Consider the following 14,668-nt stretch of genomic DNA (forward strand, 5'->3'; position numbering starts at 1 on the left):
CTAAAATTTATATGGAAGCATAAAAGCCAAAGGAATCCTGAGAAAGAACAAGAAAGCAGGAGTCATCACACTTCCTGACTGCAAGCTATACTATGAAACTACAGTAATCAGAACAGTATCGTACTGGCATAAAAACAAATAGACCAATGGAACAGAATTGAAAACTCATAAATACACTGAAGCATACAGAGTCAAAGAATATTTGACAAAGAAGCCAAAAATACTCGATGGAGATGAGTGATGCTGGGATAATTGGATATTCACATGGAAACAAAATTGGACCCATATCTTAGCACCACTCACAAAAATTAACTCAGAATGGATTAACAACTTAAATGTAACATCTAAAATCATGAAACTGTAGAAGAAAGGGTAGGAATAAAGGTCCTTGATATGGGTCTTGGTAATGATTTTTTAGCTATGAAACCTAAAACATAAGCAACAAAATAAAATATAAATAAGTGGAACTGCATCAAACTAAAAAACTTTTGCACAGCAAAGAAACCATCAACAAAGTGAAGTGGCAGCCTATGGAATGGGAAAAAAATATATTTGCAAACCATATACGTAATAAGGGGTTAATATTCAAAATATATAAAGATCTTACACAGCTCAATAGCAAAAATAAACCAAAGAACCCAATTAAAAAATGAGCAAAGGGCTTAAATAAAAGAAGATGCACAAAGACCAATGGGTACATGAAAAGATGTTCAACATCACCAGTCATTAGGAAAATGCAAATTAAAACCACACTGTGACATCACCTCATGCCTGTTAGAATAAAAAAAAGACAGGAGATAGCACATACTGGCATGGATGTAGAGAAAAGGAACCTTGGTGCACTGTTGGTGGGATTGTAAATTGGTGTAGCCACTATGGAAAACAGTATGGAGGATTCTCAAAAATATTAAAAGTAGAAATACCATATGATCCAGCCGTTCCATTTCTAGGAATATATCCAATAAAAACCAAAAACACTAATCTGAGAAGATACGTACACTGCCATGTTTATAGCAACATTATTTACAATAGCCAAGACCTAGAAGCAATCTAAGGGTCCAGTGGATGAATGGATTAAAAAATCGTGGTAATCAATTGAACATTATTCAGCCAGTTAAAGAAAATGAGGAAATCTTACCATTTGGGACAACATGGTTGGACCTTGAATGTATTATGCTAAGTGAAATGAGTCTCAGAGAAAGACAAATACTGTATGATTTCACTTACGTTTGAAATCTAAAACAAAAAACTCAGGGGAAAAAAAAGGTAGAGGATGGGGAAGGGGAAATTGGAAGAAGTTGGTCAAATGGTACAAACCTGCAGTTATAAAATAAATAAATACCACAGGTTGAATAATGTACCGCGTAATGAATATAGCTAACACTGTTGGATATTCAGGAAAGTTATTAAGAGAGTAAATCCAAGAGTTCTCATCACAAGGAGAACTTTATTTTTATGTGTATGAGAACCTGATTGTTAGTTGAACCTGTTGTGGGTCATCATTTCACAGCATGTGTAAACCAGACCATCATGCTGTGTGCTTTAAGTTGATACAATGTTGTATGTCAGCTATTTCTCAATAAAACTGGAGGGAAAAAATTGATGCAATTAGGACGTGTAACCTTAATAAATTGCCCCCTTAATTACCAGCTTTAAAGCACTCTAGCGAATTTGTTAGATTTTTCTCAAGTACATTAGAGATTAATACTGACTTCTTATGTTTCACTGCTACTGTTCTACCTAATGCCTAAAAAAAAACTTCATCTTTATTATAAAGACTTAAAGTCAAAAATCACCAAAGAGGCAGTGTTGTACAATGGTTGAGGACTCTGGACTCAGATGGAATCCTGATTCAGCTGCTTTGTAGCTTTGAGATCCTGAGCTTCAGGGTCCCCTCCTGTGATATGTGATGTCTGCAGAGCTTCATGAAATGAGCTTGTGAAGGGATAGCAATAGTGAGGGGAAAGAAGACAAGGCTGGGGGGTGAGGGGAGGTGGCAAGAGACAGCTAAAGAACTAAGGTAGAAGAAACTCAAACATGAAATGACCATTTTGTTTTCTTCTAAGAAGAGACATGTGTAGGTGTGCTTGTGTGGCTTTGAAACACCATAGTGCTCATCAGCAAAAGGAGGAAACTTGCACTAACGCCCAGGTGTGTCTTGCACCCTAGCCTGTTACCTGGCATCCCCTGTGGTCAGATCGATGCCTGTTGGCACAGAGGATCTTGTGGACAGGTTTGGGGCAAACTGAATCTGGTTGTTTGCACTTGTTTGCCAAAATGTGTAATTATTTACTGGCACTTGCTAAAGATACCAGTTTACAGTTTTGGGCAGAGCAAGGATTAAGTTTGATATTTGGGGGACTCTTTTTCAGCTGGCCTGTCCAGGATTCTGTGACCATTCTTGGTTTGACATGTAGCAACTGCACCTGCTGGCTAACTCATTAGACACTTGTAATTGAGAAACTCATCTTCTCAAAGAGAAAGAACCCTTCGTCATATCCTAGTTCTTCTAAGAATGACCGTATCTCTGAGTTTAATATAAATTGTAGGGGGTTGAGAAAATACATTTTGGAAAAAGGCAGTCATAACTTAAGAATTTTCCTTCGATGGGGATTTCCCTTTTAAAACCTGAACTGAGCTTAACCAAAACAATGACTGTGAATGTTGAAATAAGACCAAATTAGCCCAGTTAGAAGCTGCAAGAGGGGAGGAATGTTTTCCTGTTTTTATGACTGTAACCTTTAAGCCTAAGTCAGTACCCAGGTCATAGCAGGCACTCAGTAAATACCAAATGTATGAGTACAGTGTTTATATTATTGTGGCTGTCTCGTGAATAATAATAAGTCAAAGGGGAATAGAATGCATATGTGAGCCAAAGCATAAGTCCTTATGCTTGAAATGTCATCACTTCTGTATGGCCAGGAATTATTTTGTCAGTTCCAATTAAGACAAAATTGTGATGTAAAGGAAACAAAGTGAAATGTTCTATTTCATATTGTGTTTGACATCTGCAATAAGTTGTAACTAAAAATTCCTTAACTTGGTATTGAACTTGTCATATGTTTCTTAGTGGTATTGTTCATTCCAACTTAAAGTGAAATTAGGTTGCTGCCACTCATAGTAGGCATATGTTTTATGTTATGAAAATGGCATGCCTTCTGGGCATTGTCGTGTACTCCAAAAGCTTATGATATTTCTCTTGATGCTGTGCCCTATTGCTGTTGCAGCATCCGATAACCAAATTAGGCCTCTATTCCCTCCCTCAAAAGACCCATAGTCTTTTGATCACTTTAGAATATGTCAGATTTGTTCACATGACTCACTGGCTCAGTTCTCTAGTCTTCTCACATTAGATGATCCACCAGCCAAAAGTTTCGACATTTAAAAGAATGGTTAGAATCCTTTCCACTGCCCTCCCTCCCCCTTTCCCTTTCTTTCTCTAAAAATGGCCTTTAATAAAAAATAAATTTATTAATTAAAAATAAAAATAGCCTTTTGATTTCATGAAACTAATAATAATATTAATAATTAGTTTAATTAATAGTATAATATTAATACCGTTAGTGGATGTGTGCCGTTATTTGGAACCAAGCCCACAGACATAGAGCAAGTGGTCAAGAAAGATGACAACTGATGGTAGCTCAAGTTGCTTCTTAGAATAATTAAGTACCACAGTGGGTATTGCATTAATGCTGAGATTTCTTATTCAGTAAATTTCGTGTGTGGATATGTTGTTGTTGCTTGTTTGTTCCCTTTGCAACTCAAATAGCATAATCTTCTTGGGATGTGGGGAACACATATACTTAGGAAACAGAGGCTCCTTTTCTCCTGTTGGTAAGGAAGACATGTGTAGAAAGAATGAAGGGATGTGTTTTCTAGCGCCAGGATTCTGTGAGAAATCACATGGGTAGAGAAAAAGGCTTGCAGAGAAGTAAAAGCTTCTGCCGCTTTCTCCAGGATTGACTTCACCTTCATGAGAGTCTCCCCTCCCCCTTCACCACCCCAGAGAGGCACATTTGGACAGACCAGAGCAGAGTGGCCAGCTTCTCTGTCAGAGTTAGCCAGCCTTTCGATCTCCGTCTTCCTCTTCCCAGTGTGAGTGGAACATTGCATGACCATTTCTGACTTTTCCTGCCATTAGCACACTCAACCTAGATGAATAATGCCTAGTTAAGGGGGAGGGGGGGTCTTGGCAGTCACAGGGGACCAAGCTGATACCCGATCTGTCCATTGAAGAAGAAGGAGGAAGAATGATTCTTTAGGACACTGAAGCTATAAACACAAATAGAAAATTAAAGCTGAAGAATCCACTTGGAGTCAACAAAAAATGTTAAACTCTCCATTTGTCATGTGACTTATTCTTGGCATTCAAGGAGCTAGAGGCTCTTGTGGTCTAATCTGGAAAGAGTCACTAACTCGCTGTGTCACCTTGGCCAATTGGTTGATCTTCTTGTGCTGTAGTGCTCCGTCCAGCTGCTGGATGGGATGAAAAAGCAAGACCTCACTGAAACCAGATGCTGCCTCTCTGAAAAGCTTTCAGCAATAAATAATATCATATATACTTTGTTCCTGGCAGCAAGTACTGAACTGTTATAACCCCCTGTTTTCACTTGCTTCTAAATTTCTGGAAATTTCTCCTTTGGGCTTGAATTTTTCCATGCTTGTCCTCAGCCCAAAGCTTTTTGGAAAGTTTGACCAAAATTTCACTTAGCTATTTTTCCTGAATGATGGGAGAACAAGGGCAATGCATTGTGTTTTAACTCATAAAATAAATTTCAATTTTTCTTGGTATGCCCTAGAAAAATAGCTGAGCTGCTACATGTAAAGCATTTAGTAAAAGAATCATGGTATAGTAAAGAATGCCTGCAAAAGACAATTTTAGGTTGCTTCTGTCTTTAAACAAGACCACACACAATCAGGACACATAAAAAGTTCTAGTTTAGCTTCAAGGATCGCCAAAAGGGAAGATTCCACATATTTTCTCAGTAACCCATCCCTGCTCATCAGAGGCAACTTCAGTTACTGTCAGATGCCATTTTTCTTGACCACTTTCTCTACCTGGTTCCTACCCTACAGGCCTGGTTCCTAAAAAGACTTCATGATTATGTGGTAGCATTGATACTTTGAATAAAATTGACCGTGTCTTTCAGGTAGCCTTCCAAGAAGGCTTCTCTGGTCATCATCCCTTCGTAGCTCTTAAAATTACATACATGTATGATGTCTCCCATGTGCATCCCTGCCATACGGATAGCTCTAGTATGGCAGGACCATCTGTTTTAATTCACTGTTGTCCCTGTGGCACTGCACTTACTGCTGAGCATATCGTAGAACACATTGCTGATTGAATAAAATGGCCCTGGGTGCAGTTGTTCCTGCTGGAATTTGTTCATAGATTTGTCCACTCAGACATGCATGTGTACATTCAACAAGCGTTATTATCTAGTTTATGCCAAAGCATTGCTGGGAATCCATCTGTACTTTGGCAGATATCACAGAAGTTCTGAAGGATTTATTACTTACACAGCAAAACAAAAACAATTACATTATTTGGTACCATTATTATACCTCTAATTGGAATATTGGGCTCATAAAGCCAAAGCCAGTCCTGAGGAATTTATCATTTATTGAGCATCTCTTTTGTGTCTGGTGCTGTGTTAGGTACTGAAAAGAGAACAATCAGTAAGACAGCCCCTGCCAGGAAGTCACTTACCGGTTAATGGTGTCAGGAAAACAATACTGAAATAACTTTTATACAAGGTGGAATGTAATAGTCAGGTGGGAGTCAAAAGCAAGAGAAAGATCACTGTACTACAAGATGCCTTGGGATCTTGTGCAAATCTTCTCAAGAATCAGAAAAAAGGGCTTCCTTTATGTTCAGAGGTCCCATGAGACAAACAATTATGGTTTCTCTCATGGCCACATCCTGCACTCCTCAATCCTACTAGCCTTGAACGCTCTCTCCATGCCTTCAACCATGAGAAACTGGTCAGGTCGATCAGTACTGGGAAATAAACTGGAATGGGGCTCAGGCTCTTGACATCAGGGTCCTTAGAGTCATTATTATGTACATAAGGCCCTGTGACTTCTTTATGATTTTTATAAGCATAGGTATGTTTTTGTCTCTAGATTGCCTTCTTTTGCCCCAAATGTGAAGAACATGTTACAGTGACGTATGTGTACAAAATTATAGATGATGAACTGAGGACTAAGCTCCAGCCACACTGACTTTCCTTGTGTTCCCTAATCCACCAAGCTGACTATACCCTTACCGGGAATGCTGTACCCTCAGATTTTGGCATAGCTGGCTCCTCTTGTCATCGGATCTCAGCTCAACTAAAAGACCTGTGACCCCAGTTACATGAGTAAGCCCTCCACTCCCATTTCCATCATCCTGTTTGCTTTCTTTATAGCATTTATTCCATCTGGCAGGGGTTCTTTCCCCAGTTATTTGGGGTTTCTTGGTCAATTTTCTTTCACTAGAATGTCAGTTCCATGAAATAGGGGACATTTACCACTGATTTTGAGTGCCCTGGAAAGTGTGTGGCATATGATAAGCACTCACACATGCTTATTAAATGACTAATTGGATGTGTGAGTGGCTAGAGGCTGAGGGAAATGGTCTATAGACCTATTAGGCTCTTTGCCTAAAAACAAAACAAAAAAACCCTTGCAACAGTATCAGCTGTTCTTGAAGTACCTTTGCCTTAGCTCCAGCCCATACCTCTCCTTGTACAACAATGGATATCTATGCTTTTCAGATAAAAGGACAGCATCTTAGATACAGGTTCCCTGTAGGCTGTACTGTTGTTGAGGCTGGTATCTTTCAGGATTTAATTCATATTTCTTATTCTAGGCCTCTCAGGCAACCGATGCAGCAGGTGTAATTTAGAATGTTGCTTCGGGTTTCTAAAGCTATTTAATGCTATAGATCTTCCCTGAAACTTTTCCAAGCACATTTTAAAAGCTCCACTGTTTCCCTTGCTAATGATTTTCATCTGCCAAAGAGCTTGTCTAGTTAAAAAGCAGATTGCTGAAGACACTTTAGGCACATATCTTTCATATTACTTAAGTTGATTTTGTTTTATTTATTATTATTTTTATTTTTTGCGTTGCTGGGAAAACCTGTTAATAAAGGAAGAGAAAAAAATTGACTTTACTTTTTAAAAGTGAAGATGTTCCTTGGGCTGGGCTGAGAGTTGTTATATAAAAGGTATTTCTCTAATTCTTAACTGAATTAAAAATGGGACACACAATTTTTTGGAAATAGTTTGGGTTGAAAGGCTTTGGCATATTCATGGGTTCTCTCAGCTGCTTAAAAATAATTTTGAAAGACTTATTTGCATTCTCCAAATTAAAGATCTTGTCCAAAAGGAAATGCTAAAGTCATGGTTTTTCTCAGCTTGACTTTTTGGGTGCTAGGAATTTATAAGCAGGATTTTTTGAAGGGGGAACAGAGATGGGACCTTTGAACAAAGTCCCTGAGCCAAAATAAACACTCCATTGTTCCATAGTTTTGTATTACAAATAGAAAAACATCTCTATCATTATTCTATTAAGGGGACACAGATTACCAGATTCCTAAGAAAAGGCGACCGGTTGATTGAGCACTTTTTGTTTAAGGGTGGTGCACAGTTAATGCCAAATTTCTGTCAACACAAGAAAAAAATTCATATATCAAAAATTTTTTATAATCTATTATGTAAGAAATTTATGCATGTTAGTACTTACCAGAAGAAACTTTCTGTTTCCAGCAATCTGTTGAAAAATCTTGATCAAAGGCATTTATTTGGAGCTTAAAAGTGACAATGTAAGTACAGACAAATTCAGTCTTACTGTCTTTTTACCACCTTTTCACTCTGGCAACAATATTAGCTATAGTGAGCTACATAAAACTGCTAACTATAAAAACACTTTTCTCTGATTCTGAAATGACAAGTCAAAAAAACCCCACCCACTACTCTCAACTCATCCTACAAAAGAAATTGGTGTCTAATTATCACTCTTTTCTGCTGCCAAGGTGAGTTGTCATTTGTGGTTGCTGGTTGGGCAACTTTTCTCACTCCCAAGGTTATTTGTCATTTTGTAAGAAAGAGTAGCAAATCCCAAAGATTTGCACATCATGAGGAAGTGTTGGCTATGCTTTTGTACAACCAGACCTCTTTACTAGAGGAAGAAAAGGACATTGTATTGGGGCTCATAATTTTCTAGGCATTATGTAAGATAAGACAGGAGGCAGAAAGAAGGTCTTGCTTCCCAAATATCAGATCTGTTTCCCTTTGGGCTCTGAGGATTGAGAGACAGAACTGAAAAGCTCTAGATCATTTTTAAATTGATTTGGTTCCGTAAACTGCACGATCACATTTATCAGGCACATTTTCCAATATGAAGCAGTGTCAGTTTAACACCAAATATATTGATTAAGGCTCTACTGTCCAAAGGGCATTGACAGTTTGGTAAAGAGAAGACAGTTTACACCTCACTATTCAAGACAGACCATGTCACCCTGAGTGAGCTCAAGGGACAAAGAAAGTACAACAGGCTACAGAACAAGAAAAACTCCTCCTGATATGGTGGCCAAGGACAACTTCGATGAGGGAAGAGACAGTTGGGACGGACCTGGAGAGCTTGATGGATCTTACAAGATGAAAAGAGCTAGAGTGTAGGAAGAAGGGAAAATAGAGGGTATGCCAGGTAGTATTGAGCATATTGAGTAAGAGCTTGGGCCAATCCATATGGCAAAGTTAATGAAGTTGGGTGTAGAGAGGAAGATAGTTTGAAAAATAGACGGGACTGTTGCCTGGGGCCTTGACTGTCAGCTAAGGATGCAGGGTCCTAAGCAATGGGGAATCATTAAAGAATATTAAACAAGAAAATATCATGTTTGGAGATAGACTTTTGATTCCTGGCAGCAAAGCAAATGATGGATTGGAGACAGAAGAGTTGGACAACTGGGTGACCAATGAGGACTATGTGGTAATAGTCCCCAGAATGAGCAAAAAGATCTATGGTTGCATGATTACAACCTCTTCACAGATAAGTTAGTGTCTTTCAAAGGAGTAGTATCTCTTTAGAACACAAATTAAGTGGAACAACAGAACAATTCAGTGGAGTTTCATTGTAATGGGATTTAGTTTGTCAGTTCAGCTGTGGAATTAAGAACAATATACAATGATGTTGCAGATCACAGCTGATAAACATGGTATGACATATATTCAAATATATACATCAGTATATATGCCCCTTGTTAAAATTCTGGCCATCTCATTATCATCTGCGACATTGAAGACTGCAAGGCTCTGTGTCTTTACCAGCAGTTAAGGCAGCTTTGGCCATTTCTTGTTTTCTCCAACTACTAGATGTCTGAGTCCCAAAGGTGAATCTGTCCAGCAGATTTTGAATTTGACAGCCTTCATGAGAGTGGATGTTGCATGTTCAGTGTGCTGAAGCCTACTGTCATAGACACTGCCTCACTCATGATTAGGTCACTCAGTACCTGTTCCATTTGAGGACTCGGCAGGTTTCTGATCCACAGAAGAAATATCCCACTTGCCTATGGTAAGTTTATGAAATACATTCACTCTTGTCATCCCTGAGATAAGATCTATGATTTTTTAGACCTTTGATTTTAAAATATCTCAGTATTAACTAAAAAGGGAGCCAAAATTCACTCTCAAGACCAGAAGAAAAATGAACAAATGGAAGGACTCATCAGGCCACTTTCCCTAGCTTTATTACACATGCCCCATCTTCCTTACCTGAAACAAATGAAATATAAAATTAGCACTAAATAAGCCCCAAATTACAACACAATTAATATTGTGATGGAAGAAGAAAAATTCGTCCTGTGGCAGTTCAGGTTTAGAATGATAATGAGGAAGACTTGGACTGTCAGACATTTGTGAATGAATGGGGACGCTTACCTCTGAGATGCCTGACATGGAACAAAACACCCACCCAGTCTTATAGAATAATGGATATTTCCAGTTTGGCTAAAGGGGGAAGATGAACCATGATGTAATGGAGAGTGACAGCTAATGGTGTTATCGATTGCATACTTTGCCTTTTTGCTGTAAGTAGGTACCACATTAGAACTCAAAAAATACAAACAGTTTGCCTCTTTAGGGAAAAAAAATTAGATGTAAAGTCACAGGACTTTTAAATGTTTTGAATTCTAATGCAACTCATTTGGAGCTGTAGAAATCGCTACTGTGCCAAATCTTTTATTAACATACAAAGAGTGCCAGCTTTGCACAAGCTCTGTCATATTCAGAGATAGATTGTTGGCACCAACTAAGTCATCTATCCTCTTGGTTTTTCATGTTTTCAATAAGAGGAATGGCTAAATAGAGTGTTTTTTAGATAGGCAGTTAAAGCTTCTCTGGTCAATTCTGTGGGAAATGTTTGTGAAGACTATTTCCATATGACATGCAGAATAAATATATAGGGAAGATACTTCTGCATACATTAAACTACAAATTGTATGTATGCAAAAACTTCTGCATACATTAAACTACAAATGGAAGCCTATTTGGAATAATTATATTTTTTAACAGTAAAATCCTTTTATTTAAGCCATTGACTCTCTTTCTAAGGAAATCTTCAGCAGGAGCTTCTGAGTTCATCCTCAGTGGTTAATGCAGCAGAAAAAGAAAATGAATTAAAGGACTTTCTCGGGATATTTTCTGTAATCACTTGAGACCGTGAACATGGCATTCTGGTGCTTTTGCATTTAGGCACTGAGATGACCACAGATGTGTGAAGCTTATCCTGGATCATTACATTATAGGGCTTCGGCCTATGCTATCCCTTTTATGGTTACAGTATTATTATTTTGATGTTTCTCAGCCAACTGTAACACATCGTACTCTGTGAAATGTTTTGGTTCTTGTTTTAATGGATATTTGCTAGCGGGTTTCACAGTGGTCCACTTGAGGTAAAATGAACCAGCCTTGGCATATCCGTTTGTTGCAATTTACTGAGACTCAACAAGAACCCCTGGTCCAGCTTACCTAGGGGTTGTGGATCATGTTTGTGACTTTCAGTGAGAGACTGAGAACCATTTGCTAATCATTGTGCCCCAAATCAGAGTTTTTCATTAGAGTATTGAAGTGCTTAAATTAGCTTGCTTTTTGAAGCTAGTGATAGAGCGCCTTTTTTTTTTTTTTTTTTTTTTGCATTAATCAGACATAGCTAACACCAGAATTCTGGGAAGCCTTATGACAGAACCTAGCCTGTGCAATATTGCATGTGATTTGCTGTTCTTGGAAGGTCCACTCTGTGGCTTTTCTCCGGAATCTATGAAGAAAATGTTCCTTAGTTTAGAAACTGGGATTGAGAAAGCTCCCCTTCCTTGTCCTATAACACTATGTCTGGTGAAGGTCAACTCTTGAGCCATGACAGTAAGTAGGGTGCATATGGGGGTGATGGTCATGGATTCAGTGACTAGAACTCACCATGTAACATTCCAGCCATCCCCTCAGTGTTGTCTTGAAGTAGATGCCTTATATAAACTTCTCTTTGTTAGAACCACTCCTGGGACTCCTGGGTGGCTCAGTGGTTGAGCATCTGCCTTCGGCTCAGAGCATGATCCCGGGATCCTGGGATCAAGTTCTACATCAGGCTCCCCCCAGGGGGCCTGCTTCTCCCTCTGCCTATGTCTTGCCTCTCTCTCTGTGTATCTCATGGATAAATGAATAAAATCTTAAAAAAAAAACAACACTTTATCTTTCTATCTGTATAAGTTTGTATGGGCTTGTTATTTTTTACTATAAGCAGGGATATAGATTTAGAACCCTTTAATACTGTTATTTTTTTTAATGTACTAAGGATTCTACAATAAATGTCCATGTACCTGCGACCCAGGCAAATACATCAAACATAAACATTTTTCCCCATATATACTTCATAGCTACTATTTATAAAGAAACAAATTATACATTTCCCAAGTTTGCCTTTCTCAGACTCACCCTGCGCTCTGCTACCCCAGAGGAACAATTGTCATGTGTTGACATTTGTACAGTCCTGTTTCTATACTTTTAAATTTTACTACATATATGAAACATGCTTGTTATATGTATGAAACACAAATTATTTATGTATTTTAAAAGGCTCATATATTTTGCTTTAACTGTGGAATGTGGTACTCTGGCAGTTACTACTTTTGCTATTTAACATTTTGTTTTCAGATCTGATGTTGTATTATCCTTGTTCATTTTTTTTTTTAAAGATTCTATTCATTCATGAGAGACACACAGAGAGAGAGAGAGAGAGAGAGAGAGAGAGAGGCAGAGACACAGGCAGAGGGAGAAGCAGGCTCCATGCAGGGAGCCCCACGCAGGACTCGATCGCGGGTCCCCAGGATCATGCCCCAGGCCAAAGGCAGGCGCCCAACCACTGAGCTACACAGGGATCCCCCTATCCTTGTTCATTTTTTTAAATTGCTGTATATTACTCCATCTTATGAAAGTATCACAATTTACCCATTCCCATACTGATCAAAATTTAAATTGACTGTTTTACTAAAATAAATTATACTGAGATAAATATCCTTTTATATTTCCCTCAGGACATATATAATAGAGGTTTTCTGGAGTATATATCAGTGGACTTGACATGTCATAGGATATGCACATTTTCATGTTTGGTAAACATTGCCAAGTTGCTCTCCAAAGTGCTCATACCAATTTATACTCCTACCAGCAATGTATGAGAACCCTCACTTCCCCGGGTCCTTGTCTACACTTATTATCAGATTTAATTATTTGTGGGTTAATACATATGAATCACTATCTCATTGTTTTAATTTTCATCACTCTGACTATTCATAAAATTGAACATCATTTTTATAGGGCCATTAGGATTTCCTCCTCTCTGAATTATTTATTTCTACTCTTTAAAAAAATTTTAATTTAAAATCAATTAGCCAACATATAGTACATCATTAGTTTCAGATGTAGCATTTGATAATTCATCAGTTGAGTATAACACCCAGGGCTCATCATATCACATGCCTTCCTTAACACCCATCACCCAATTATCCCATCACTCCCACCTCCTTTTTTTGTTTTAATTTTAGAAGGAGAATGACAGTGCACATGTGCACACATTGGGGAGGGACAAAGAAGAGGGAGAGAAAGAATCTCAAGCAGACTCCCCACTGAATGCAGAACTCCATGCAGGGCTCTGGATCCCATGACCTGAGCTAAAGTCAAGAGTCAGTGGCTTAACCAACCACACAGACGCCCCTATTTCTTCTCTATTCTTTTATTGTATGTGCTTATATTTCACGTATAATACTTTGTCTATACATTGAAAATTCTGTGTCCCATCTGTTGATTGCATTTAAATTTTTTTCAAGACATCTTTTAACATAGATAATTTTTAAATTTGTTATTCTGCTTTTTGTGCCTTGCTTAAAAAATTACTTTCTCCTCCATGGTTATATTGTATATAAATTTCTCCTTTACTCTAAATTGTTTTAATTTATTTCTCAAAGTTTTGTTTTAAATGTGTAGACTTTGAATTTATGTTGAGTTAATTTGCATGTATAGTGTAAAGCATGGATCTATTCTTATTCCATATGAAAAACAAGTTGTCCCAATACCATTTACTAAATAGCTCCATCCTTTCTCCATTATTTGTAGTGCTTCTCTGGTGTGTACTAAAGATCTCATGTATGCTTTGGACCTTCTAGGCTTTTTTGTCCTGTTGATTTCAGCTTTCCTCCTGTTACAAGGTACCATGCCATGTAAAAAGTATACCTTTATAATAAGTATTTTTTCCTTATATTGCATGATGGAATGCTTTAAATGTTTTATTTTCAGTACTCTGTTAAGTACAGGTTTTTGGGTGACATTTCTGTCAGATTCAGAAAACCCTAGATTTCTAGTTTATTAGGAACATCATAAGTGTTAAATTATAAACAGTGGTCTTCTGCATAGTAGAATAATCATTTGATTACCACTTTAAAATTATTAATGCAGTAGATAATATTGCTAGATCATTCTGATACTGAACTATCTTTATATTCCTTGTCTAAATGTTACTTGAACAGGGTGTTTTATTGTATTATGTTTTGGGTTTTTTTTTTTCCCAGAAAGTCTTAAGGTGTATTTTGGCAGACTTGCTTTTTATAGGTATTGATTTAAATAATTACTTTTCAGAAATGTTTTTTTGTGAAGCTAAAAATACAAAGGTTTCTCTTTCACTTTTTTTCAAGTCTAGTTATTACGTAGCAATAAGGACTCTCCATTTCTGCCTATTGAGAAAAAACATCCACAGAACACGTCTATAACGTCTCTTCTTTCTATTCTTAAACTATGTGAGGCTTGTCACTTTTCCAAAAGTATGATTATGCTCAACTTCTTTATCCCTTCCTAGAGCCTGTGGTAGGGGTGTGACCTTCTCAGTCCTCTCTAATATGGGTTCCCCAACAACCGTGCTGATTTTTAAGGCAGCAGAAGCCTGCAACAACAACATTGTCAGTGTTTACCTGATACCCATGCACTCATGTATCTCATGTATGCCTCAGTAGGGCTGCTCACTCCCATGTCAAGCAACATTGGTGTTCCCATGTCACAGATTATCTATCCTTCTCCCAAACAAAGCAAAAGACCTAGCACATTTTAATTGTTCCTTGAAATAATCTCACCTATTTTCCTGGTTCTTA

At 37.8% G+C, this 14,668-nt stretch overlaps 1 protein-coding gene across 8 annotated transcripts in view; it reads left to right on the top strand.

Moving 5' to 3' along the window:
• Window positions 1-14,668, top strand: part of GHR (growth hormone receptor) — a 271,673-nt gene that overhangs the window by 88,079 nt on the left and 168,926 nt on the right. For 2 of the 8 annotated variants that reach the window (XM_041747919.1, XM_041747924.1), the window contains exon 1: window positions 9,538-9,555. The exons of the other annotated variants lie outside the window; for them this stretch is intronic. In XM_041747919.1, the coding sequence (XP_041603853.1) occupies window positions 9,553-9,555 (3 nt within the window). In that variant the 5' untranslated portion in view covers window positions 9,538-9,552. Of the gene's footprint in view, window positions 1-9,537; window positions 9,556-14,668 lie in introns of those variants that run through there. 8 annotated transcript variants of the gene reach the window in all.

The sequence above is a fragment of the Vulpes lagopus genome, chromosome 3, assembly GCF_018345385.1.
Source record: "Vulpes lagopus strain Blue_001 chromosome 3, ASM1834538v1, whole genome shotgun sequence".
Lineage (NCBI taxonomy): Eukaryota > Metazoa > Chordata > Mammalia > Carnivora > Canidae > Vulpes > Vulpes lagopus.